The 26,232-nt window shown below is 31.3% G+C and overlaps 1 protein-coding gene across 1 annotated transcript; it reads left to right on the top strand.

The window, feature by feature from the left end:
- Nucleotides 1-4,160: 4,160 nt before the first annotated feature.
- Nucleotides 4,161-19,615, top strand: LOC119636482 (protein wech). The gene is made up of 5 exons (XM_038031841.1): nucleotides 4,161-4,273; nucleotides 15,467-15,767; nucleotides 15,831-17,772; nucleotides 17,840-17,992; nucleotides 19,048-19,615. Exons 2-5 carry the CDS (start codon nucleotides 15,544-15,546, stop codon nucleotides 19,216-19,218), a joined length of 2,490 nt encoding a protein of 829 aa, XP_037887769.1. The 5' UTR covers nucleotides 4,161-4,273; nucleotides 15,467-15,543; the 3' UTR covers nucleotides 19,219-19,615.
- The last annotated feature ends 6,617 nt before the right edge of the window (nucleotides 19,616-26,232 follow it).

The following is a 26,232-nucleotide window of genomic DNA, read 5'->3' on the forward strand; positions in this document are numbered from 1 at the left end:
CATCAAGTATATAAATCCTTGGCCGGCTTAAGCATCTCCTTCTGTTAGCCCGAATACCTGTAGCTTAGCCCGACTGTGTAGCATCTACGGTTAATATTCACCGGTTCGCAAAAATGAAGATACCGCCTACAAACTTGCAAAAGAATCTGAAAATGGCCCAAATTGCTCACCGAACACAGAGCACCGCCACACACGTCTATACAACTGGAAATACGTTTGCATTCCATGTCTTTTGCTGCTTGCAGCAAACTATTCGACAAAAATGGAAAAATCAACCATGCCCTACCACTATTATGAAACGCGCATATTTAAATTATTATTTTTTCTCAATCCTCTATAGCATAATGGCGATGTGTATAAAGTGGTCGCAACTGAATATAATTTTCTTACTTGTTAAATTGTACTGGGCGGATATGAATCTGTAGAACACTTTGAACTCCCAGGAACTCTGGGATAGAGATTTGAATTTGAAGGTACGATTTATGTCATAGAAAATGCGACTAGCTTGGCACGCGCAAAACATTCAAATTTCATAATTGGTATATGAAAGGGAACTCGGAAAAAAATTGTTAATAATTTCCTGAAATTTGTTTTTATACACATACTCGTAGGAATTAACAAATACAATCTACTTTCCGGATTTCGTGGTAAGAAAAACGAAACATAGAAATAAACTCTTATGTTCAACTACAAGCTTAGGTCTTAATAAATTTTTCGCAATATAAATGTCGTTTGCCGTTCGAATGAGAACAGCAAATGAAATAAACATAACTAGAAGCAATTGCTCAATATAAAGATATACACAAAACACAAAACCTCCACCAGGTATAACGTGGAAAAGAAATTCCTTACTATTCTATCAACAACCGCGTATGTATATAAAACCACTACTACGAAAGACGAGTCATCGAATGTGAATGAAGAATGTGTAAATAAATACGGGAAGGATATTTCTCTCTATGTTTTCAAATAAAAAGCTGAAAAGGATAGCAAGTATTCTGCGTAGTATTATGAAGTATACGCTCCAATCAAGGGTAGATGTAAAAATTTTACAAAATTCAGTTGCAAAGCAAAGCTGTAATACAGTAGATGTCCTTAAAGAGCATACAACACACATATATATATATATATAGACCGGAGTATTAAAAAAGCAAAAAGCAAAAGAGGTTAATTATATTTTCACATTTGCATGTACAATAGTCTTCGCATATGAACTTTTGTGCATTAAAACATTTAATAAATACTAAAGACAGCAGTAATATAATGAAAAATATGTTAAAAAAGTGAAAAAAAGCAACAAAAAATCTTAACTAAATAATAAATGAATTGTAGAAAAAGAGAAAATAAAATAATGTTGTAATCGCACATACAACAACACAAAAGTCTACACCAACGTGTCAACAGTGTATTAATAAGATAGCAGCAGTGGTAGTCGAAAAATTTAAGAGAAACACTATTTATTAATACCGTCAAGAGTAAATTTTACACTGAAAAGCATTTCCTTATATGACCGAAAATTTTCTGACCGTTTTACGGCATTTTACAACCCTGTGTATCAACTTAGTAATGATAATATTTTGATAATAATGAAATTTACGGGAAACTAGAGATTTTACTAACAAGTGTTTTATATATTTATAGTTGTATTTTTATGGATTATTTATATTCATTTAATCAATGAAAATTTTCTTATTATTATCATTAGTTGATATTCACTTAGAAATTTAAATACGCGGACGCCACTAATACTAAAAGGTAACTAAAAGTCAGGCGAAAGTATATTCGCATATAGGCAAAGTTTTATATATACAAGGAGCTGGTCTATGGATTTTTTGAGCCATAACACAAAACTTGTATGTGGCTAAGAAAATGGGAAGTACTTTTGTGAAGATCTAAAACTGGATTTCGAACTCTGCTGGTGTTTGAAAACAATATTTGCTCCTCTTTAAGATTAAAAAATCTTTCGAGTGAAAATTTACGATGCAAGGGCTCCATATTGATAATGTTTGAGAACAATACTTACTCCTTCTATTTGGCCTTAGGCTCAATTTTATTTCGAATATTAATTTCAAGGATTTGCCTGTGAAATATATCAAACTTTATGATATTTAAGCTTATGGGCGAAGTGATTTATTTGTTTTGAACACAAGGACCGTTTATTTTCAAATCAGTCCATTTCAGTACACAAAAAGCTCACAAGCGCCATACGTAATTCCTTCAATTCGTTGTAACTCTCAGCCTTTCGTCGTCTTTGAAAAACTACCGCCATATAATGCCAATAAATCACTTTATATTGTTACATTTTGGTGGTTGGGAATTTGATCATGCGCGCCGCGTGGCTTTTCCAGCGCCCACAGTCAAAAATTTAGATCTTAACGTAGCTTAGAAATTGAAAATGGCTTTCATTAGAAAATAAAACGAAATAAATAAACAAAGCCTTTGAATTGTATTAACGCTGTTGTAAAATCCCTGCATATAAATTGTAAGATTGGTTAATTTTATTAAACACTCCCAATTATAAGAAAAATAATTGTTTAAATAAGCATACTTTTCCAGAATAGATAAATTATAATAGATTGATTGTCCCAATGCTCCATCTAGGAAAAAGACATGGCCCATTAGAAAAAGAAGAAAACCAAATTGACATCAAAACTGTGAAAGTTTCCGAAACATGGAAATTAAAAATCTATTCCAGTTTCCGAAAAATGGAAACACGATGGGAGAAAATCAAAAATTGTGGTGAATACAAATAAACAAAACATGGATTTTTTCATCAACTTTTAAAGGTATAGAAAATTAGATAATTTGGTCCGTTAGATAATGTTGTTTTGCCGACGGCTTTTGCTAATTTTTCTTAGATAATTTGGTCCGTTAGATAACACTTGAAAGAAATATTAGTATTATTATTGAGCAAAGAAATAACTTCTAGGACTAAAAAAAGTTGGATAAGCATTAGCAACCAATGAACAAAAGCATTGGATGAATTATTATTTAAATTAGAAAAGTAGTTTTCACCTTTCAAACATATTAAAAAGATTTCTAATTTATTAAAATCATATTTTGATTTGAGAAAACTCCGTATGTACTTTTTCAATTCATAGAGGAAGAGTTCGTCTTTAACGATTGCTAGAACGAGTGAAGAAGCAGCTCGCAAGTTCAAACCTGCCAATGAAATTGATAATATATTTGGGGATGAGGTTATAATGAAATAATGAAATTACGTCAAAAATAATGACGAAAGCATACGAACCAAACTAAAACACCATGTACGCAGCATTGTAATCGCGTCAATAGTGTTTGCAACACAAATGCAAACGAAAGATTGAAAAGAGCATTCATTTTTTATTAAGAGAGCGTGGAGCGTAGAGGCGGATATTTGTAAAGATAATGAAATCAAATTCACTCAAGTCTCACCATATATCCTAACAGACGATTAGTGAGAATACGCACTCTCGTCTATTCATTTGTACGCGCTGTGTTGTTTAGGCTTTTGGTAGTATATATATATATATATATATGTATATATGTATATATTTATATATATATATGTATATATATATGCATGGATATACATCCCCCTGTGTGTGTGCGTGTGTGTGTGTGTATTTGGCTGTTTCTTTTGCTTCTTTTAATGTGATATTTGTTCAAAATTTGTACGCTTTGAGCACAACTCGGTGTCTTCGTTTCGTTAAATTTATTACTGCTGCTGCTAATACCACATACCACGGCTGTATTGCTTCTTTTCATACTCATCATAATCAGTCTGGAATCTTCGTGACAGTAGAAGAATCAAAAAAGAAAAAAACAAGCAGAAAAGAGCAAAAACTAAGAAAGGCACACATTCACTCACACGACGCATTGCTAGCAAAACGAACGATAAAGAATCCAAACTCAAAGAAAAAAAAGATAAATTGTATAAATACACATTGAAAAATCAAATTAAAGCAAAGAAATTATTTTAACAATAACAACAAAAATTTACTAAAATTTAATACAAATTCTGAAGTGATTAAAGTGTTAACACAACTTATTAAATGGAATAAAGTCTCAAAGACTTGGCTGTTTAAAATTTAATTACTAGATAAATTAATCAAAAACCGTATAAAGAAAAAAATAACACAAAACAACAAAGCAAATTAAGACATTTAAGTGTAAGAAAAAGAAAAAGAGTTTTCACTAAAAACCGAAAAAAAAAATTTTAAAAAACAAAAAAAACAAAATATTAAATAGATCAAGGTTATAAAACATTAATACTTTTGCTTGTATGCCTGGTGTAAGTACAAAATCAGACATTAATACATATGCATATGCATATCCACGTTTGTAAGAGCATGCTTAACTATAGAAATCGAAAGAAGAAGAAACCTCGTTTATTTAAAATTTTTTTTCCTTTTTCTATTTTGTTATACGCATAAAAGATAGATAGAGAGAGAGACCGAGCCAGCGAGAGAAAGATAAAGAGAGTTGAAAAAGAGAAAATAGATTTCATTTATATTTATGCCAAAAATTTTTATTGTTTTTCGAAAGGGATTTTACGTTATCATAAAAAAACATATTTATTGATTTGCTTAAAGAAACCATATCAACATAAGACTATAAATTGATTTGATTGATTCGCGTCTATTAAAGAGACGTTGATATTATAAGTATACCTTAACACATTTCCTTAAATTGTTATAAGGGTACGTGAAATATGTATGTATGTATATATGCATAGAGCAATACATGAATTTTTAAATTGAGAGAATGTGAATTTTTAAAAAAAAAAGAAGAAGAAAAATGTGAACCACAAAAAAGAAACGTTACTTCGAACGAAAACTCCAAACATCCCCTAAACAATGTTTTTCATATTGCACACTAAGCAGATTCAATAGTATTGTGTTTTAAAACAGCATATGACAACTACGAGCAGAAGGACAACGACGACGACAACGACAACAACAATAACAATAACAATTTAGTCAGTCATCTTATTAGGCAACTATAAAAGAGAAAAACAAAATGTTTATCCTCTTATTTCTTTTTGTTTCTGGATTTCGTAAATTTATATATCTTCCTTTTTCTGCGGCCTCCTCATGAAATCTTAACGAACCACGAACATTCGCAAACGCTTACAAAAATTTAGCTTTATATACTTACATACTTGTTTTCGATTTTTGTAGACATTCTACAACCAACAAACACTTATTTTATGTGTGTTTCAAGATATATGTGTGTATTAAAGCTTATATACCTACATAAATTTTATATATTTTTAACGTATTGTGCGTGCTACTTAAGTCAAAAACAACAACAATGAAGAAATAAACTAACAAACAATACACACACATATATATGCATACATGTAAGTGTGTTAAGAAAGCAAAGAGGGTGAGTCAATGTGCAGAAACGAAGAAACCAGAAATCAACACAATTTAGGGAGGTTTTCTCTCTGCCCTTGTCTTTTCTTATTTCATGTGTATATACGTACAACTGTATATATCTTGTAGCTTCTCTTCGGTGTGCACATTCAAGAAAGTAGTTAATGCTTTAGATACACTGACTTTAAAAAGTTGGGATACATGTCTTCAAGAAATTGCAAAGCAAACCTTTACCACCGAAATCATTTGATTGAGCCTTAGGTTCAATCTTAAATTCTATTTTTTTTATTCTTCAAGGCTTAAATATTAGTTTGAAGTGTTTGTACAGCTTTAAGGATTCGTTTAAATCATTTTCTGCGGTAATCTTGTCTATCTTAACTATTAGGAATTTTGAAAGGCATTCTGTTCCACTACTTATCGAGGAAAAAGAGCCATACAAGCAAATCCGTTGAAATGGCTTTTCGGTATTTTAAAACTGCTGGCTTTAATGCTAGTCTTGTAGTCGTCTTTTAAATAATAATTGATGTTAAAGTCTTCAAGCCATTTCTTTCTTGGAAAGAAATTATCTTTATTACAAGTTCCTCGGCGGTGACAATGAACCCTTTAGTGTATAGTTGGGCAGGATGATAGTTACATATTTTAAAAGTTTCTCTGTTGCCTTTTAACCTCTTAAGTGACTTGAGCTAAGTTATAAGTGAAAGTAATTCGTCGACTTCAAATTTTTCATGCTTTTAAGCAATTTTACACACACAAAAAGCAAGTAAAAGCGCTATAGTCCCACCATTAAACGTCCTACATCATTCCGCTTAATGCGACTATACATATAACGACTTTGGAAATTAGGTGCATTGTGAGAATCCAGTTGTATTTCTCTAATAAATAAGAATAGAACCCATTATGCTTAAACCATTGATTTCGTTCTTGGGCCAAAACATGTCAAATTTCATCAAAGTATCTCAAAAATTGCGTCATATAGGTTGAACTGGCAGACAGACGGACAAGCTTAAAATTGTAATAATTAAAGTATAATATATTAAAAGATGGCTCTATTTTAAGTTCTTCTAGACATCCGCACAAACTTAATATACCCTTATGCAGAAGTGGGGCAAGGCATAGTAATTGGTTCCGTATTCTTGATGTATAAAATATCGTTTTTTTAAAGCATGTTGTTTCCACTGCTTAGAACTGTTTACTCACGCTTTTTAGGCTAAAAGAACACTAAGCATGCCAAGGCTTCAAAGGAATAAACTCACCCTCGGTAGGTGCTCGAACTTGATCTCCAAAAAAAGCTTGCAACTACCCCTCAATCGGCGTTATGCAAAGTTTCTGGTCACTTCACATGTAACCTTCTGCTTAGATACGTCCCACCAACTTATTTATTTTTGGGAACTTTTTTTTTTTATTTTCCTGGAAATTGATCCTTTCAGCAAATGTACGTTTCACCATTTTGAAGGAATTGCCGAATATTGAACACTATGTCGAATATGCCAAGGTGGGCAAAAATTTCTTGTTAATTTCATATCCTTCATATGCAAACTTTCTGACGGCAGAGTAAATTCGTAAGTGTAAATGGCGGGAAAATAAATTAAAAAACATAAATACTAGTTTACGTTCCTTTTATATCAAAGTGATCAGGTATTTTTGACACGAATACAAAATGCATAGCAGGATCTTTATTTTCATTTTGTTTTTCAAGCTACGAACAACATCGCACATCAGTTCTTTTTCTTTTAGTCCGCCAATATACTTCATCTCTCTAAAAAAATTATCATAACAATAATAATAAAATACATATTCAAGCAGAAGCTACTCGTACATTACATATATATATATATATATGTGTATCCTTTAATATTGATTGTATTTACCGCAGGCACTTTCAAGCTTTCGTAATCCCAAAAGAATACTTCCCGGAAGCTATGTTAAAAGTGACCTTAATCAGTGTTTATCTATATATATTGTTGAAATTGAAGTTATCGTTCCCTAGGAAGGCTAACCCCTTTTAGAATTCAAAAATTAAAGTTTTAATTAAATCAGTGGACCATGACTATCAGAACACATATTTATTTCTTCAAATAACGCATCGAACACCATATACATGCTCTTATTCTAACTTGCAATCCAGCATTTCAGGAAACTATATACATTTTTCCTTATAAACGTTATTTAATTGTTTTAAATATATAATAGATATATATTTATGAAATTTAACTGCAATACCCACAACCGAATTAAACAAATGGACGACCCCTAAGATTGCGCTTTAATTGCGTCGTCGTTAAATAAATAGAGAATAGAAGTTTTAAAACAAAAATATATAATAGGTGTACAAATATATTCTGTCCCTTTTTGAGAAAATTAAAATTTATTCAATACGTACTTGTCGCAAAGCTTAATATATGTCATATACTCCATCACTATCTGTGGTCTTTTGCCCTTCCTTATTGGGTAGCCTATGGATGCCTCCGCGGGAGAAGCATGATGCCGGTTTGGAAGCCACACAGCCATCGACTCATTTTCGCAAACCTTCAACCTCTGTGAACCGTTGATCTGCTGAAATGTATGCATCGATCTGAATAAGTGTTGATCGGAAAGGGCCAAGCGTAGGCAACTTCCCGTCCTGAGCTTGAAATTGTTTCCTTGGTTGCTTTTACAGGAGCCGGATGGACCTGTGCCAGTTTCATCATATTCAAGTCAAAAACTTTTCGCCCGAAATCTCGCAAAACTGTTTCTAAAAAATTTCACAGCTTACTGCGTTTTCACCTGAAACTAACTTGATAATTTCAGTAGTTTGAGCTGCATTTGTTCATTTTAATCAGTTAAGTATGTCGACCGCGTCATACAAATGACAAAATGCTAAAAATATTTTCTAAAATGCATTATTATGACACATACGCATTCATAATGATAAAATATTAAAAGCAAATCCGACAAGGAGCGATGGACGGATCGTGACGTATATGCTCCTCATACACAGTTAACTGCTCAGTCTAGTTAAACGGGGAAAATTAATGCAGGTTCATAAAGGACATTCATCGCATTTTACTTTGATATACACTGAACGACAGCTTGTCAACAATTGAAACTTACAAATCCGGGTTATCTATAGATAAAATATCGGGAAACTTGGGCGCGTCAGATACGCTTTATGCAGCAACCAATTGTAGTGGAACGGATTTTTTTGTACACCTAACATAAATAAACAAATAGAAAATACACGAAATAATTATCATAATTTATTGCGGACTTTTCTGGTTTAAAGCGAATTTAAGGTTAAACGTTAAAAAATCCAAAACATACTAAATCTACTAATTCTACTTATTTTTGTTGTTATAAGATCTATTAAATAATATGAGTCTAGCGAAGTAATAATTTGAAGGTAACTATATATATATATATCTTCCCATCCTAAAGCATGAAACACCCTCTAGTTTGCTTGAAAGAAACTGGAATTGTTTCTATACACGGGAGATAAGAAACACTCGTCATTTGCCCCAAAATGTAGGCACAAACAACATCTAACTCATAAGTACAAGACTTTTACTTTCGAATATATATGTAAGCGAAAAAATTTCTCTTAAACATGGTTCAAACATGCAACAAGCAAATGTTTGTAATTACCGTCGTTATGATTGAATGCAAATATATATATATATATTTATATAAAATTTGTATATTTTTTCAACATCGAAGTTGAAACAATTACTTAGGTAAACGGTAGGGCGTATGACTGACGTGAAAGTAATTTGAAGATATTCGTTATACTTATCAGCTTCCAAAGGAAATTAAGTTTATCAAAGACTTGTCACCCACAAATTTATCTTTTCCTTGCATTTATTTTCCTTGTCCTCGTTACAGCTTCGAAACTTTTCTTAGGACGTTAGCCTTAATATAAAAGAGTTTCGTTTCACATTCATCAGGAGAAGATCTTGAAAGTAGAAATCTCTTCTATATATTGTTCATAATTAATTTTTCTTCGTGCTTAAGCGTTATAAGTTGTTAAATGTTCGGGTTCATATTATAAACATGTTATGTTACAGCGTGTTTATCTATGTAGATTATACATAAAACAAGCGATTATCTCACATACGTAGTACGTTACTATCTGCTACTATGTACATTTATTTATTTATTTTTCATAGTGTATATCATATGATGGGCTGTACGGCTGTTTGACTGTGCAAATTATGCTCCCGAACGACTTTCTAGCTTTAAAAGAAAAAATGATTTTTATTTCTAGTTTCTACAGGAATTCTTCCTGGGTTTGGATCAGCAAATCGGCGTAATTTTACGACAGAACATCAGTAGCAAGCATTATTCAAATTGAACATTGATTCTTCTCAAAACAAATAAAACTCCTACAGTATTACGGCCCACCCTTAAATACCGTACACCACTTTGCTTACACGGACTTTTGAAAGTAAGGTGTTAAGTGGGGAGCGGTCCAATCAGAACTATTTACAATCGCTTTCTTCCTTGGGCCTAAACATTCCGGTGTTTATAGAATTTCATCAAAATATCTTAGAAATTGCCAACTATAGGTTAAAAATTCGTTTCATCATTATTAGGCAAAGAAATTAATCCCAAGCACAACCTTATTTAAAGTATCAATCTATGTATCTATTTATAATCTAAGCAGCTAAATGTTTTTTATGTTGCGTTTTCTTAACGAAGCGTTTTAATGTAAATATCTCAGGTCAACGAGTACGCAAGTGTCACATTTTATTATACGCGTGTTTATTCATAAAAACAACTATCAGCTGTTATGAGAGGCATGTGTTCTCTTAAATTAGGAAATATTAGTGCAGAGATGTTTTATTTATTTTCATTTAAAAAATATCTCATTCTATTTAATTTAGAATCCGTAATTTTTTGTTTACATTTCTTTAAATTAAAGGCGCCCGGTCATGTCTTTAATTTGTTTGTTAAACAATTTAAAGGACATTCTTTGCGATTTATATATCCAAAACCAGGGACGTTATCAAAATTGAAGAATCTGGAAACATTCCCAACTTTTCGCGAAAATGCATAAGTTTTCTCTTTACTATAACGAATAGTCAAACATTCCGGCAAGTCAACAATTGCAATTAATTAAAAGTAAATATTTCAGAAAAATCTAATTGAAAAGAAAGTAAACAGAAGATAAAATCGTCCGCCACTTGCAGACTACAACTTGAGGTAAAAACATTGTTTTAAACGTATTGAAATTAAATTCATTTATATTCGTAAATTCTTTACCACTCGTAAAAATCTAGCTTAAGCGAGCTACGAGCACAGGTGTAATTTGGTTTTCTTCTGTTAGGGCATACAAAACCAACGAATGCTTCCATGTTTATGTTCTAAATTACATTTTTCAATTTCTCCCATGAACACATTTTATGATGTTTTCCATTGAGCTGAGTTTGATAAGTAATGAAAACCAAACGTCATTTAAAGCCATAGGTCGGCAACACTTAATTTCAGGTTAGATATGAACGTCAATTTTTTGTTTCAATAACAGAAAAACGTATAAAAACGTACGTTTATATGCAAGCAGACTATAGTCTGTGACAACTCCTTCCTCCTAATTTTTCAATCATTTTGGAAGAAAAGATGTAAGAACGAAAGGGGCTCTTCGATTACCGCGTTCTCCTCACGAGATTCGTTGTCACAACCAAGCGAAAAAGCTTTGCCATAGAAAACCATTTTGAACGGGGTTAGGCACGAATGCTCTCGGTGGGCCGATTTCGATTGCAATTGTGGGAGCCTCTCTTAACTTAACTCCAATTTTATTGTTGAAGCTGTTCGTTTGTGATTAGTTTGCTTAGCTATTTATTATACCGTCCTCTCTCAAAGAACTCGTCGGGGTTGAAAATGAAACTGGAATAGTTTTTAGTAAATGCAATTTATCAGACATTTGTGATAATAGGATAAAAGAAAGTGAGGAAGTGTTTTCACGTTTTTTTTATGTCATCAAATATTAAAGAGAGACTACAGCAGGGGACTATGTTATGTCAATTGTGTTAGAATTATGTCAGAACTATGTTCGCATTGTTCTCGAATCATTCTTGTTAATGTCGCGTTAGTAGAAAGAGAAAAACTCAAGTGCAAGCACATTCAGAATTTCGTAATGTGGACTCATTCCGTCATAGATTACAGAGATGTTCGGTGAAATGAGCCAAATTATTCCTTTATGCATGATAGTTCCATATGCACATTCGCAAAACAAAGGACTACCAGATACTTTTGCGTCCATAGAAAACGAACGTACGAAGTAAAATTTTCAGTTCCCGAAATTAACAATTAAATCATTCCAGGAAAGAATAAGCGATAGGTATGGCCCGAAATGTCGATGTGCCGACTGACCATAATGTTACCCCGTTTGTGACGACTGAGAGGGTCACGATTTAACAACGCGAAAGCAGCATCATCCTAAGGAACAAAAAACCCTGTATCGTGTCATATCAGCATTCCTTCGACTTGAGCAGCATGCTTAGGTACATTAGACTGAAGGTCGCTGCGTTTAGTCAGTTTTTGGTTATTGATTAGATATTGTTGAAATTTTCTTTGAACAAATCAAATCTTTTGCATTAGAAAGCGGTTGTAACGAGGCTTCTTTGGAGCATAACAACATCTTATAGATAACCAAAACGCTGCCAGTCTTTTGTTAATAGCTTTAAAGAAGAGTATTTTGAGGAATCGGGTGTTCGTGCACTTGGCAGAGGGGTCTCATCTTTTCGCCAAGTTGCGACGAACCTCGTACCTATGTGGTCACTAGTCGACAGAAGACTGTCATTGCCAAGTTAAGCAGCGTTCCCTACCGCAAATTGTTAGCAACACTTGAATATACTTATTTAGTGAATTTGTCTGCCTTACTGCAAATCAATAACAGCTAATTTACTGAGTTGAGCGAAAAAGCTTCAGCATTAACCGCCGGGCCCTCGGCGTTCTACGTTTTTTAATAGAAAGTTTATAATAAGTTTTTCATTTAAATACTCGTACATCGAAGTCATTTTTGACATTTGAAATTTTCGTACCATTCCAAAAACGAAAACAACACTCAGTGCACAGTGTCTGCTATTAATTCGTTAAGGTTTTGTGTACACATCTTTAAGCCATGACGCTACGTTGTTTATTGACATATATTTTGAAATGGATTACAGGCGTGTCCTGTTTAAAATCGCTAGTTCGTACTGCGCTGTATCGGAAGCGTTTCATATTTTTTTATTTACACTAAGGCATCGTATGGAACGGCGTAACATAAATTGATATAACATAAACTAAAAAAATGTGGTTCCAGTTGTATAAAAACCTTATTGGCGTTAGTGTAAAATTTTATCATGGAAATTTTATTAGAAAATATAAATGAAAAAATGAGTTAACTTAAAAGCAAAAATCAATTGAAAAAAGTACATAATTGATTTTTCAAAATCATCTTAAATCGCCAGTGTCGTCATAATTGTCGCAAATTTTATGCCGCATTGTATCGAAAGCGTGTTAAGTGAGGTACGCTTATAATTGACATCAACACTGAAAGGTGCTGCTAGTGGATCAACCCGAAAACATTGTTTGGCTTTTGCAGCTGTTATTATTATTACTTGGAAAAGCGAATTGTTTCACTTCGGCTCTCAAAGGCAATCTTTTGCGCTTATATGCTTGCTTTTCTTTTAAATCCTTCGTTTTATTTTGGCTTTGCTGTAACGTATACAGAAATTATTTACCAAATTTTTTATTTAAAACGTTATAAGAAAGAATGTTATTAGTTTGGCATTACGGGTCAATAAATACATTTTATTGCCCATTGTGGTTGCTTATGTACATGCGGATAGACATCTACCATCGTCAAGTTTTTATAATTTTTTTTTATAAATCTTTACGTCCGTTAAAACTTAACGACATTTTAGATCAAAGAAAACCTTCAGTTCTTTTTGTTTTATATTTTTAAGCATAATGTAATGACATGTAACCTAACTTAAGTTCTGTTATCATTTCATATTTGTCTTTTGAATTTACACTTTTAGCTTTCAAGTAAGTGCTAGACTAATTACAAGTGTTTCTTAGTCGGTGGGCAATTGCATTTTGCTTACCGATCTTGATGTCCTGGAAGTTAAGGACAAGATAAAACGCTTTAGTAGCAATTACCTGAACTGATTAAACCTTCACCCTAATATTTCAGCTGTGAACTGATTCGTGAAGCAAGAAAACTAAAGAGACACCGCATATTAAGATCTCCGCTTCATACACCCACACATTATTGCTACTCTTAATTTATACCCAGAACCGAAAGTCAAACATTAAATAGGTTTATAATAACTAAATTCACGGGAATCTAACTATGCTGTTATATTTTTGTTTTCCTTTTTTAGTTATTAATAGAATATTTCGAAAAAAAAACAAATTATGTGCTTAGTAGTTAATTCCGGCATCCAAAGAGTTGTCGACCATTGCCTTACAAATCCTTAAAATTGAGCGAGTTATGTATATAAGAACACCCAAGCCACGGCCGACTTAATATCTTCAATATCTCGAATCATTATTTACGTTCGCGTCAAATGCGAGTCACTGATTTATTGATGACTTCTAGTTCTAGTTTTATAACAAAAATTACTGCATACATTTCGGTGTTGAAGGGATAATTTATAACAAATGGTTGCAATGCAATCGCAAGCGCTATTTATGTATTTCAATAATAAAGTAATTTTCAACGCTTTGGCTGAACGAGAAAATAAGGGAAAAAGAGGAAATTTTCCATTAGAGTTTGCCTTCGTTTTATAACAAACTAATATTGAAGTCATATAAATTATTATCCCACATAGTTGAAAGGGGATTGGCTATTAAGCCTCACCTAGTGAACGCTTAGGGTAGTTTAAGACTATTTACTTTTTTTTTTTTTTTTTTTTATTATATATGTGGATCGTGTTTTTTTTGCTGCATAATTAACTCATCCATTTTGTATTTATTTTTAGTTAAGTTTGGCTGGAAACCAAACATAAAATATAAGACGTTGAGTGGTTGTCTCTGAAATGTAACCATATTTAACGCTTGGCAATGTTTTTGAAGCCGGCATCATTGCTGCTTGTTAATCATTACTTATAAGGCACGTACTAAAATCTTAAGTAAAACTCAAAAATTTAGGGGAAATAATTACCATAGGTAGAGAGAAAAGTATGAAGAAGGTAAGGAACCAGATGTCATCATACGTTCTTAACGACAAGCAACTGCAAGACAAAAAACAACAATTGTAAATCCTGTTTATATCTAGCGTAAAATGCAATTTGAGAAATTTTCCGTTTAAGAGTGAAATCACTTTCAGTTCAAGTTCTTTGAAAGGAATTCATTTAGGTAGAGGCAAATCCTTGCTTACATATATTTATTTATCGGTTCTATGTAAGTACATATATTGTTATTTTTTTTTTTTTTGGTATATATGCATATATATGCTGATGTATGTATGACTGCGAAACCTGTGCAAGTTTTAGAAAAAGAAAAAGCAACGAAGTGCATCATGACTGACGTACATCTGCTTAGTTTTCAATGTTATTATCGAGAGAACAATACGCACACAATGAACCATGCGATGAACCATCGCATAGATCTGAAATTTGGTGAGTAGAGAGGGAGAAAAAAAGAGATTTAAAAATGTCCTTCCGGTTTGGTTTACCTAAGTTACACGTACAATGAAAATTCGTTAGAATCTATGCTATGCTGCTAGTGTATCGCTTTAGTTACAAACATTGCAAACCCAGAAAAAGACGAGAGATATACTATCGAGCAACGTTAAAATGTGAAAATGTAAAAATGTAAAACTCACACCAGCGAGTGACAAGAGGGACAGATGAAATAAATTTTCATGTTTTAGGTTAAATTATAATATTCTTCGGGGGCATAAAAGAACGTGTTCTGAGCATTTTGATCTCAGTTGCATTTGACAACATCTGCTTGTTGCATCGTGTTCAACCTAATTTTCTTTTTATATTTACCTTTTCTTTTTGTTTCGTCTCATTTGCTGCATCCTTTGTTATCCTTGGGCATTTTTAATACGCTTTAAGGTTTTTCAAAATGAACATTTGTTTATGGTTAAACGTTTGCTGCAAATAATTACGTTTTGTTTTATTGAACTCTTTCAGTGCGAATACGTTTACACCGGCCTTAGTTTGTCCTACGTTGGTGCGGCAGCTTTATCGATTCAGGTTTTGTTAGTTTTATGATGGAACTATTGTCCAACAGTTGCATACCTAAGCAAATGGCGTCAGCAAGCAGTAATAATACAGGTTCAAATTTGGCTACTACTAATGGCAGCGCAGCAACAACCGAACGTTTGCTAGCCGGCATTTTGGATACTTTTCCTTCGTGGAATATGGGTGTTGGGATGGGTGGAGGAGCCGCACTGATAGGCAACAATGGTGGCAACGGTGCTATAAAAAATAAGTAAGTTTTGACATTTGTAAGCCTCTTTCTCTTTGAATGCGCAAACTAAAATTATTTTTACAGCTCACCTTCCCGCCAGGATTACGAGTACTTTTACAATAATTTTCATGCAACGAATGAATTTGGCATCGGACCTTTGGCTGGATTAGGTGGAGCAGCGGTAAATAGCATTAGTGGTGGTAGTGGTGGTGGTGGTGGTGGTGGTGGTGTTGGTGTTGGGATGGGTGCTGGTATGCGTCCTAAGATATCGCCAGATGCTTCAAATAATTCCACCATTAATTGCGGTTGGTGCGATGTAAATGCCTCGATTCGTTGTCTGGAATGCAATGAATTCATGTGTAACGATTGCTTACGGGAACATCGTAAGAGTTCCTTATCTTCAAATCATTCGATCGTTTCTTTGCCTAGGCCTATCGGAACCTCGCCGACCAGTGCCATTTCTAATAATATGCCCGTGGCACCAGCCCCTAGTTATCTATGTGACCAACACAATGAAATTTTACGTTATGTGTGCGAATCTTGCAAAAAGGTAGTCTGCCAATTTTGTACCTTACATGAACACAAGGAACATTGTTACTCTTCGATACAAAGTTTCGTAGAAGATTCGCGCGAGAAGATCGAAGCCGCCTTAGAAAGCGGCCGAATGGGTACCACATGTATTAAGAGTGGAATTGATAAGGCTTTATTATTCATACGGCACATTGAGAAGAACTGTGTTGAGTTAAGCGATAATATACGCAAAGCTTTTCGCCAATTCATTATAGCAGTAGAAGACCGCGAACGGTTTTTGCTAGAATTTGTGGAAAAGTTACGCCAGCGGCGCTTAGCTACATTGCATGAGCAAATGGCCGGCTTAAAGTCCGCCCTCGCTGGACTGGCCGAAACCTCAGATATGTTAAACAAAGTGGCCGAGAATGGCGCGCGTTTAGATCTCGTAGATGTAGCCATGAAAGTAACTAACGGACAACGTCAATTAGAACAATTTGCTGCCATTTACAAAGACTTACAACCAAAGGAGGAGACCTTTGCGTTTGTTATTCCCGACTATTCATTATTGCACGATATTCGCAATCAAGGAGGCATTATAGTGGTCGATGAGAACGTGCCAGCCGTTAATAATACTGTTGGCAATATAGCGACATCAGGTGTGGGCTCTGAACCAGTTATCCCAGCTGCTGCCATTCCTAATGGCAGCAGCCATTCCGTAGGCCAAGGAGCTATAAGGCGTCCATTTGTACACGACATTTCCTATCGCATACCATCACCATCAGTTGTGCCACCACGTGGCGGTAGTGCTTGTGGAATGCCTAGTCATGGACATGATTGGGAGCTTAGTGTCATACCTAATTCTCCTTGCTTGCACTTCGGTGCTCCCCGTTCGACTCCGGCAATACCGGGTGCAATTGAGCCGGTTAAGGCTCGCAACTCGCGTGCTTTATCACTTTCCTTTGCCACCGAAGGTCACGAAGATGGACAAGTTAGCCGCCCTTGGGGTCTTTGTGTGGACCGGATTGGTCACATTCTTGTTTCAGATAGGCGCAATAACCGAGTGCAAGTTTTTAATCCTAATGGTTCATTAAAATTTAAATTTGGCCGTAAAGGTGTTGGAAACGGTGAGTTCGATTTGCCCGCTGGTATTTGTGTGGATATCGACAATCGCATTATTGTGGTGGACAAAGATAATCACCGAGTGCAAATTTTCACCTCAAGTGGTGTGTTCTTATTAAAATTCGGTAGTTATGGTAAAGAGTACGGCCAGTTTCAGTATCCCTGGGATGTGGCAGTAAATTCACGTCGTCAGATAGTGGTAACTGATTCACGAAATCATCGCATACAGCAATTTGACTCAGATGGTAGATTTATACGACAAATTGTGTTTGATAATGTTGGACAAAATAAAGGCATAGCCTCGCCACGTGGTGTATGCTACACACCTACTGGCAATATAATAGTTTCGGATTTCGACAATCATTGCTTGTACCTGATAGATCCGGATAAAAATGAAGTAAATTTCTTACATATTTATCGATTTTTTGCCCATCTCATTAAATTATCGTATTCTTTTTCAAAAGATTTTGTCGGCCAAAGGTCACGAAGGATCTGGAGTACAGGAATTTAATCGTCCTTCAGGTTTGTGCTGCGATGACGAAGGCCGGATTATAATAGCCGATTCTAAGAATCAACGTATCGTGGTCTACAGTCCCACTTTGGATTATCTATGGGGTGTAAGTTTCAATTCCATAAAATGGGAATTTAGATGATGGGAAAATTGCAAGTAACGATAGACGTATATATCTACGGGTTAAGCAAAGCACATTCTTTACGTAATGAGTGTAAATTTCGACAAGCAATTTCTTGCAATCATTTTTATCATATATTCACATGAATTCCACACAGACGAGTAGTAGTAGTAACTGAATTTATTTAGACAGCAAAAGCTGAATCGGAAACAAAAATCTTCATTGCTTCTCACAAATTTAAAACTTTAATTTTTCCATCGTTTATCGGACCTTATCAAATTGAGGTTTTTGTATGAATTTTTACTAAAAATATCAGAATTTCTTTGCGTTTTTCTGAGGCTTTCAAAAGAACCACTAAAGTTCGCTTGCGTTCTGTTGACAGATATAAATTTCTATGTAGTAAACAAGACGAAGTGTTTAACAAGTGCAAATACAATAAAAAAATGCGACTCATCGGTAAATACCCTACATTACTTCGTTCAATAATGTTATTCATATCATGATTATTCAAAATATGGCGTTTTATTGGAAGCGTCCGAAAAATTGAATCGACCGGAACCATGGCCAACAGCGTTTCGTCCTTGGACGAAAACACGTCGGCCTACCAAATTTCATCAAAATATCTCAAAAATTGTGACCCGTACACAAGAAAACAAGACAGAAAAACACAGACAAGCTTAGAAGTAATTCTAGTCGATCGTGAAAAAATCACTTTTTGAATCGATCGATATAATAAAAGGTGGGTCTATCTTAGGTCCCTCTGGATGCATACCTGCTTACAAATTTAATATACTTGAAGGGTATAAAAACGATTTTTGACTTAGATAAAAAGTGAGTTATATAACGAATAATCTCAAATAAACAATGAAAATGCAGCATAGTAATAATAATTTAGCGAGAATTCTTCTCTTTTCAATACCAACTAAGAATAGGAATTAAATATTACAAAAAAAAAGAATAAAGAAGTAAAAAAAGTAAAAAAGTAAAAAAAGTATATTTGATGATGTATTTATTACGGTTTTCTTTTTCCTTATTTGCAGATCGATATACGTCCATATATGAATCCCTTTATGCCACCCACTTTAGATGAAAAAGATCGTACTTGTGATGTGGCTTTAATGCCCGACGGCAGAATTGTTTTCCTGATAGAGCTTTCTCCTGATTCCAAAGAGGGATCTAATCCCTATAAACGTTTTGTACACATTTTTTAATTCTTCAGCAATAATAAAATAACTCACGCACACACCTTATATGCGTAAGAAAATTTGAGGACCGAATGGGTAATTAATACTACAACAAATAACAGCAACAAAACACTAAAAACTATTATTAGATAAAGTTGATGTCAATGACTCTTTAGCTGTAGTAAAAAAAAAGGAAATTATTACTTTTTAATTAGTTAAGGTGTACAACGATTACCTCGTTAGTGTTTAGGGATCAGATTTATATCATCATGCATCAATATACATACACTCCATTTTAAACATTCAATAAACATGCCCGAACATGTTTAGCCTTTGTTGTTGTCCCTTTTGACCAAAATTCATAAAATTTATGTAATCATTATGTACATACAAATACGCATACACATCTATATATATATATAGATATATATATATATTTAAATAAAAATTGTTCATTTCATAACGCCACAAAATTTACTACTGCATCCGTACATATATATATATATATATATATATATATATATATATATCTATATATCTATATATTTATGAATACCACCATAATATTTTCTTTAACATCCCCGCCACATAATTTTGCTTTAAAAAAAACGAAAACTCATCTCTTATTATTATAATTTTTTTAATTTTTTTTTCTAAATAATCCAAGATTAAAAACAAATTGTATTATTAGACTGATTTATGGTTAAAGCAAAAAAACCAAGTTAAAAACTCCTTAAAAGAAATTAAACAAACAATTTTAAAAACCAATAGACTTTCTAAAGGAAAAAATGAAACAAAACAAAGACAAAGTTCAGAGAATTGAGTCACTAGAGTTTAAAAAAAATACATTATTAAATACCTTTAACATTTAACAGCTAATAGCTAATAGTAACATTAAAACAGATAATATATGATAAAAAAGAGAAGAGAGAAGAGAAAATGAAAAAGTATATAACCGATAGCATAACATAATTAGGCGTGTAATTAATACACGCTTCTTTCTCAATAGCTCCGATTTATAAGAGCAGGGCTACACCATTTTTTTTTTTTATTCCTCATAAATAACTCTATTTTTTTTTTTTTTGCTTTAAGCATTTAAGATTTTTCTCTTTTCTTTTATTTACTTTTTACTGAAAGTAGGTTTTTTCTTTCATTTTTTTTGAGTTTACTGTTTTAATTATATGTTTTAAAAAAAAAAAAAATTGTGCTTTTTTCATGAGATGATTAGTTGATCGATAGACTGATGCGCTGAAAGTTCTTTTTTGACACTGTCACAAAATATTTAAATGATTTCATTTTCTTTAATATTATAAATATAATTTTTTATTTTAGTAAGACTGATAACCAAAGTGACTAAATAACACCGAAAACTCAAAGAAACAAAAAAAGCAAACAAACAAAAATAATAGCAACAAAGACAAACAACAACAAAAACAACAACAACAACAAATAGGAAAAACAATATATTTAGTTGAAAAGATTACAAAAACGAAAAGAAAAAGAACAAAAACAAAAACTAACCATAAAGATAAATATTTTGAAATGTAAGTATAAAAAAACAAATAAATAATTATAGTATTTAAGTTTAACATTATTTCCGATTTTTTTTGTGAAAACTAATTAATGTGTTCATTAGTGTTTAAAAAGTCACAAGAAATATCTTAAAAAATAATAATAATTGTAAGAAAATAGCAGAAGCAAGCAAAAAATTAATAAAAGAAAATTAACCAAGTTTTAGATAAAATGTTAACACAGTCTCGAGCAATATACTTGAAATATTCAACCAACCGTTAAAACGTAGTTGGAGCGCAAAAGAATTTTCAAGAAAAAAATATATAAGGTAAATTGTTCCTGGATACTATGAAAGGCAAAGTAAAGCAGATATACACCGAATTCTGTTTCTGCGCGGTAGATGCCATAAAAAAGTCATTTAAAATAAAATGAAATGTGTAAACACGTGTTAGGTAAGAAGAAGGAAAAAAAAAATTCCAAGTTTCTTGCTAAAGACAAAAGTATCGTAATCGTATATACTGCCTTATGTATACAAAAAAAAAAAAAAAAATAAAAAAAATAAAAAATAAAAAAAGAAACTAGAAAACTAGCAGTTAATAAAAATAATTTTGCTTAAGTAAACAAATCTTCTAATTGTGTTAAATCAGATTAAAATCCGTTTAAAGGTAAACTGGATCGTGTGTTAAATCGAAACCGTATGCAAACAGAATGAGGTGTATATATATATATATCTATATATATATATATATATATATATAGAGAGAGAGAGAGAGAGAGAGAGAATGATTATAAGTTTTATACATAAAAAATCATTCAAATGCTTAATGATAGTTATTAATAACAAAAACTTAAATAAATCAGTGTAATTAAGAAAACTTAGTCTTAATAAGAGAAAAAAAAAACAAACATCTTGGCTTGATGGTAATTAGCTTCATAACAATTTAATGACAACAACATCAACAAATACGCATAAACTAATTATTTTACTTCTATACACACATGAGTACACTCATATATATACACATATACATACATACATACATACATACATACATACATACATACATACATACATAGATTTATACATCATAATATAAAAATCTAATCAGTTTGCAATCGCGCGATGAGAAAAAGAAAAAAAAAGTTTAATATTTAATTATATATATATATACATATAAATGCATACAGTCACGCATATACAATTGTGTGTTGGTATGTTTATATATACATATATATTTGTAATTTAAGTCCTTCCACGAGAGAAAGCAACAAGCATTTAATGCGCCAAAAACAAAAAAGTGAAAATTCTCGCATTCATATTTACTCTACGAGAGCGAATGCAAAACAATTTTGAATTTATACAATACTAAATGTAACCGATTCATACACGCACACGTTCTCAATTATATATATGTACATATATATAAATTATATATATATACACATATTATATATACATATTTATATATACATATATATATAATATAAATATATATATATGTGTGTATATATTTTATTTTTATATATATTTCTATATAAAATAAATTGATTTTAAACCGGATCTTTTTTTTTATAATTTTTTGAACATCTTTTTGTTTAATAAATGAAATTTTGTTTTTTAAATTAATTGATTGATTTTAAGATAATTTTTGTTTTCAAATACGTTCTGTGCATGCTCAGGTATAAATACTAAAAAGAAAAAGAAGATGAAAATATTATTATATAAATTTTAGTGAAAATTTTTTAGTTATTAGTAAAATCCGTTAAAAGCCAACAAAAAATTGTATTATGTATAGTCATTAAAGCAAAAAAAACAAAAGCGAAAATCTTTTTACTAAACAATTAGTTTTATGTGAAATGCCATAAAATTCAAAATAATTAAACTTGAAATGACGTTGAAGCAGAAACTTAAACAATTAGAAGTAATTAATTTTCTTAGCCAAAGGCTTTAAATCAAAATGTTATAATTTACCTAATTCTTGTGAGTTCTTTATAATTATTTTTAACTTTTTTTTTTTTTTTTCAGGGTTAATACCGACAGCTTTTTACATTTTATATAATCGATTATGATTCACAAATTTTCCTAAAATAGTATAGCAGGAGGTGAAAATACTTTAAAATTCCTTCGGGTGCAGATCAAACTTAGAAAATTTTTTCACATATAAAAAAGAAATCATTGTGAGTTACAAACGTTGTAACACTATTCGTTTTTTTTGTAAAAATGCTTCCATATCAAAACTACTATCCTTAACAGTAAAGCAGATTTTTTTTTGTAAGAGTTAACATTTTGTATCAGCAGATTTTAAGTTGGTACTCATATCTTTAAAATAAAGCCATGCAAAAATTTCTTTTTAGGCCAAGACTTTTATTAACAAAAGTGACCAGCGTGGGACTACTATCCTTAATTCCCTTTCTAAAATCTTTCTGCAGCAAGAAATATTGAACGGGCTTAAACTTAAGATTAACTTGCCTAACAACCTGATATTCATTAAGACAATAGGGTGAAAGCTACAACAGACCTTGTTCTGGAGCTCGATATGTATACTTTGAGAGGGTAAGGTAGCAATTTATCGTAGAACGTGACTAAATTCTTACGCGGTTTTCTTTACTAAAAACAAACAAATGTAATTCGGCGTAAAGAAAAAGACTAACACAGAAATTTCTAAGGTCGGGTAAAAACGCATAGGCCCATTTGCCATTGCCCACATTTGGTAAACTATTTTGCAATCCTACTTTAATGGTTTGAGATTTGAGGTGACGAATACAAAAAAAGTTCCGAACAAAACTTTCTTATTTCTTAAATTTTTTTTTTTTTTTTTTTTTTCATTATTGTCTTTTTAAAAGTCCTTTAAGAGATCTCCGCAATCATACGAATTGCAAGCAGCGCTGCTTACAGCCACTAAAGCGAGCAAGTCGAGTATAGAGAGTACCACTATATATTTTTTTGTTTTTTTTGTTTTTTGAATATATACAGATAGATTTTTAGATCTATAGATATACGCATATAAAGATATATAGGTATACACTTGTGTTTATTTTTAAATGCTTTTTAAAACTATTTATATTTATAATTAAGTTTCTTTTTTAATATTTCTTTTAAGATAATTACCTCTTAACTACAAGGGAATTTTACATCGATTGTGAAATTTCTTGAAAGTCTAAAATAAAAACACCTTAAAAAGAAAAAAAAACACAAAACAAATAAAAGATTTTCCATTACATTATGTATAACAAAATGCAATTTTGTATAAACAAAATTATAAAAAAATCTATATATATATATATATATATATATATATATATACAAATACGAAATTTTAGTTAAGTCGAACAAAGTTTTTTATTCTTTTTATTATTATTAATATTATTATTATTATTATTATTTAAACTAATTTATATATGTGTATACCACGAAATTATTATTCATATAATTGAAAGGAAAATCTTTTTAAATATTTAGTTAAATTTTTATGTATTCGAATATATTCATTAAATGCAAACTAATACTTAAGTATAAAAATAAACACATATATATATATATATATATATATAAAAATGAAATGTAATAAAAAAAGAAATAATTGAAAATTCGCATACATTTGAGTACAAAAGTTAAAGTACAAATTAACGAATTAAGTTTGAGTAAATCAATTGAAAGAAAAAAACCAAAATATCTGCTGAAACAAAGAAAAAAGATACTTGAACAAAACCAAACAACATCGCATCACGATCCCACAGACAGAAATGCGAAGCAGAACTAGTTTTTGACATTCGTTAGATACATTTTTATAAAAGAAAAACAAAAACAATTGATTTCAAACAGTTAATATATGTCATCAGGCCGTGCTTATGTTTAAATTTAATTAAAAATGATTCTTCTCTCTTTGCAAAATAATAACAACAAAAACAAAACAATTATAATTGAAATGAAGTAAAAGTTTTACTTAAAGACTACTTTTTACCTTAATCAGGTTTTATTCTTATAAGAGTCTCTAAGAGCATAAAATAACTCTAAAAAAGGAAAAATAATAACGATAATAATAAGAAGAATAATCTACACACACATAGATCTCTAGGATTAGATTAAGTAAATGAAAACCTCTCCCTATCATTGAAGTGAAAGAAGAAAAAAAAACAAAACCTACATAGAGAAAATAAAATTAAAATTAAATTTAAAAATTACTTATAAAAATATTAACAAAACATATTTAATTATCTTAAGTGAATACATAAAAAAGCAAAAAAAAAAAAAAAAAAAAAAAAAAAAAAGATAAAGAGAAACTATACTAGAGCAAGATGATAATTACGTTCATTTATATTTATATTTCATAGCTTAACACTATTCTACATATAAAATGATACGCGTACTTACATTACATTTTATACATACCTATACATATATAAATACTATTATTATTAACTCTCCAATGTGCATTTTCCTTATTATTAAATGTCTAAAAATACACATATATACACAAACAAACAAACAAACAAACAAACAAACAAATAAACAAATAAAATGCCTACATACATACTCACGCGATTCGTTCAACTCGTTCATCTTACAATAAATACTTAACTACATACATAAAAATTCATTACGTAATCGCACGAACAATTAACCGATAAGTTAAATAATCCAACAAAAAAAAAAAAAAAAAAAACAAAAATCAATAAATAAACAAAAAACCAAACCGAGAACGAGACAGATATAAAAATTAAATAAGTTAAAACAATACAATTTTTCTATATATGATTTAGTTTGTGTTTCAAAAAAAAAAAAAAAAAAAAAAACAAAAGGCGACACAATCGTACATATACATATGTATAAATATATATATACTACATATATATTTTACAGTAAAAAAGTATCTTTATAGTCGAGTAACGCGAAAAATTCAAAAATATTATTTTATAAATGTTTAATAAAAATATACAACTTATAATAAAATTAAAAATGAAGAAGTCTTTCATTTACTTTCACTGAAAAGTGGTAAAAAAATAAGCTAATATTTCATTTTGATTTACTGCAAGGATGATGCTGATGACGGTGATGCCGGAAAAGAGTATACTACAGTTGGATTATCAAGAGCCGCTCATCATAATCGATAGCAAACTATCTAAAGGGGACTTTTGTCTCTGAGGCTTTTTTGTAATCCGTTCAGCATTTTCGTTGAAGTTAACTTTTAATGCAGAAAAGAATGGAGACTAACATAACCTGTATACATATTTATTTATTTATTTATTTATTTATTTATTTATTATGTGTTTGGTTAATTTAATTTAAGGGTCACTAAAAAATGTATTTTTTTTAGTTTAATTTGTTTTATTAAGCGACTTTTTTTCTTTTCTCCTAGATATTGCTTCCGGCCATTTTTATTTCAAAAAGATTTCATTTAAATTGCTGTCTTTCGAGTCCTGTAAAAATACAATCTTGGAATACCAATCTTGGCCACTTTTCCACAAAGATCTGCTCTTATTTCATCAATAACACGAACAATTTTGTTGGATAAGTTCGTTGAGGATTCT

This window comes from Glossina fuscipes, unplaced genomic scaffold, assembly GCF_014805625.2.
Source record: "Glossina fuscipes isolate IAEA_lab_2018 unplaced genomic scaffold, Yale_Gfus_2 28, whole genome shotgun sequence".
Lineage (NCBI taxonomy): Eukaryota > Metazoa > Arthropoda > Insecta > Diptera > Glossinidae > Glossina > Glossina fuscipes.

What these genes read in the sequence shown, in the direction of transcription:
- LOC119636482 (XM_038031841.1), top strand. Translation starts at nt 15,544, where the DNA reads ATGATGGAACTATTGTCCAACAGTTGCATACCTAAGCAAATGGCGTCA. An exon ending in AACGGTGCTATAAAAAATAA is followed by an intron (nt 15,768 to 15,830) that starts GTAAGTTTTGAC and finishes TTATTTTTACAG; the next exon opens with CTCACCTTCCCGCCAGGATT. An exon ending in CTTTGGATTATCTATGGGGT is followed by an intron (nt 17,993 to 19,047) that starts GTAAGTTTCAAT and finishes CCTTATTTGCAG; the next exon opens with ATCGATATACGTCCATATAT.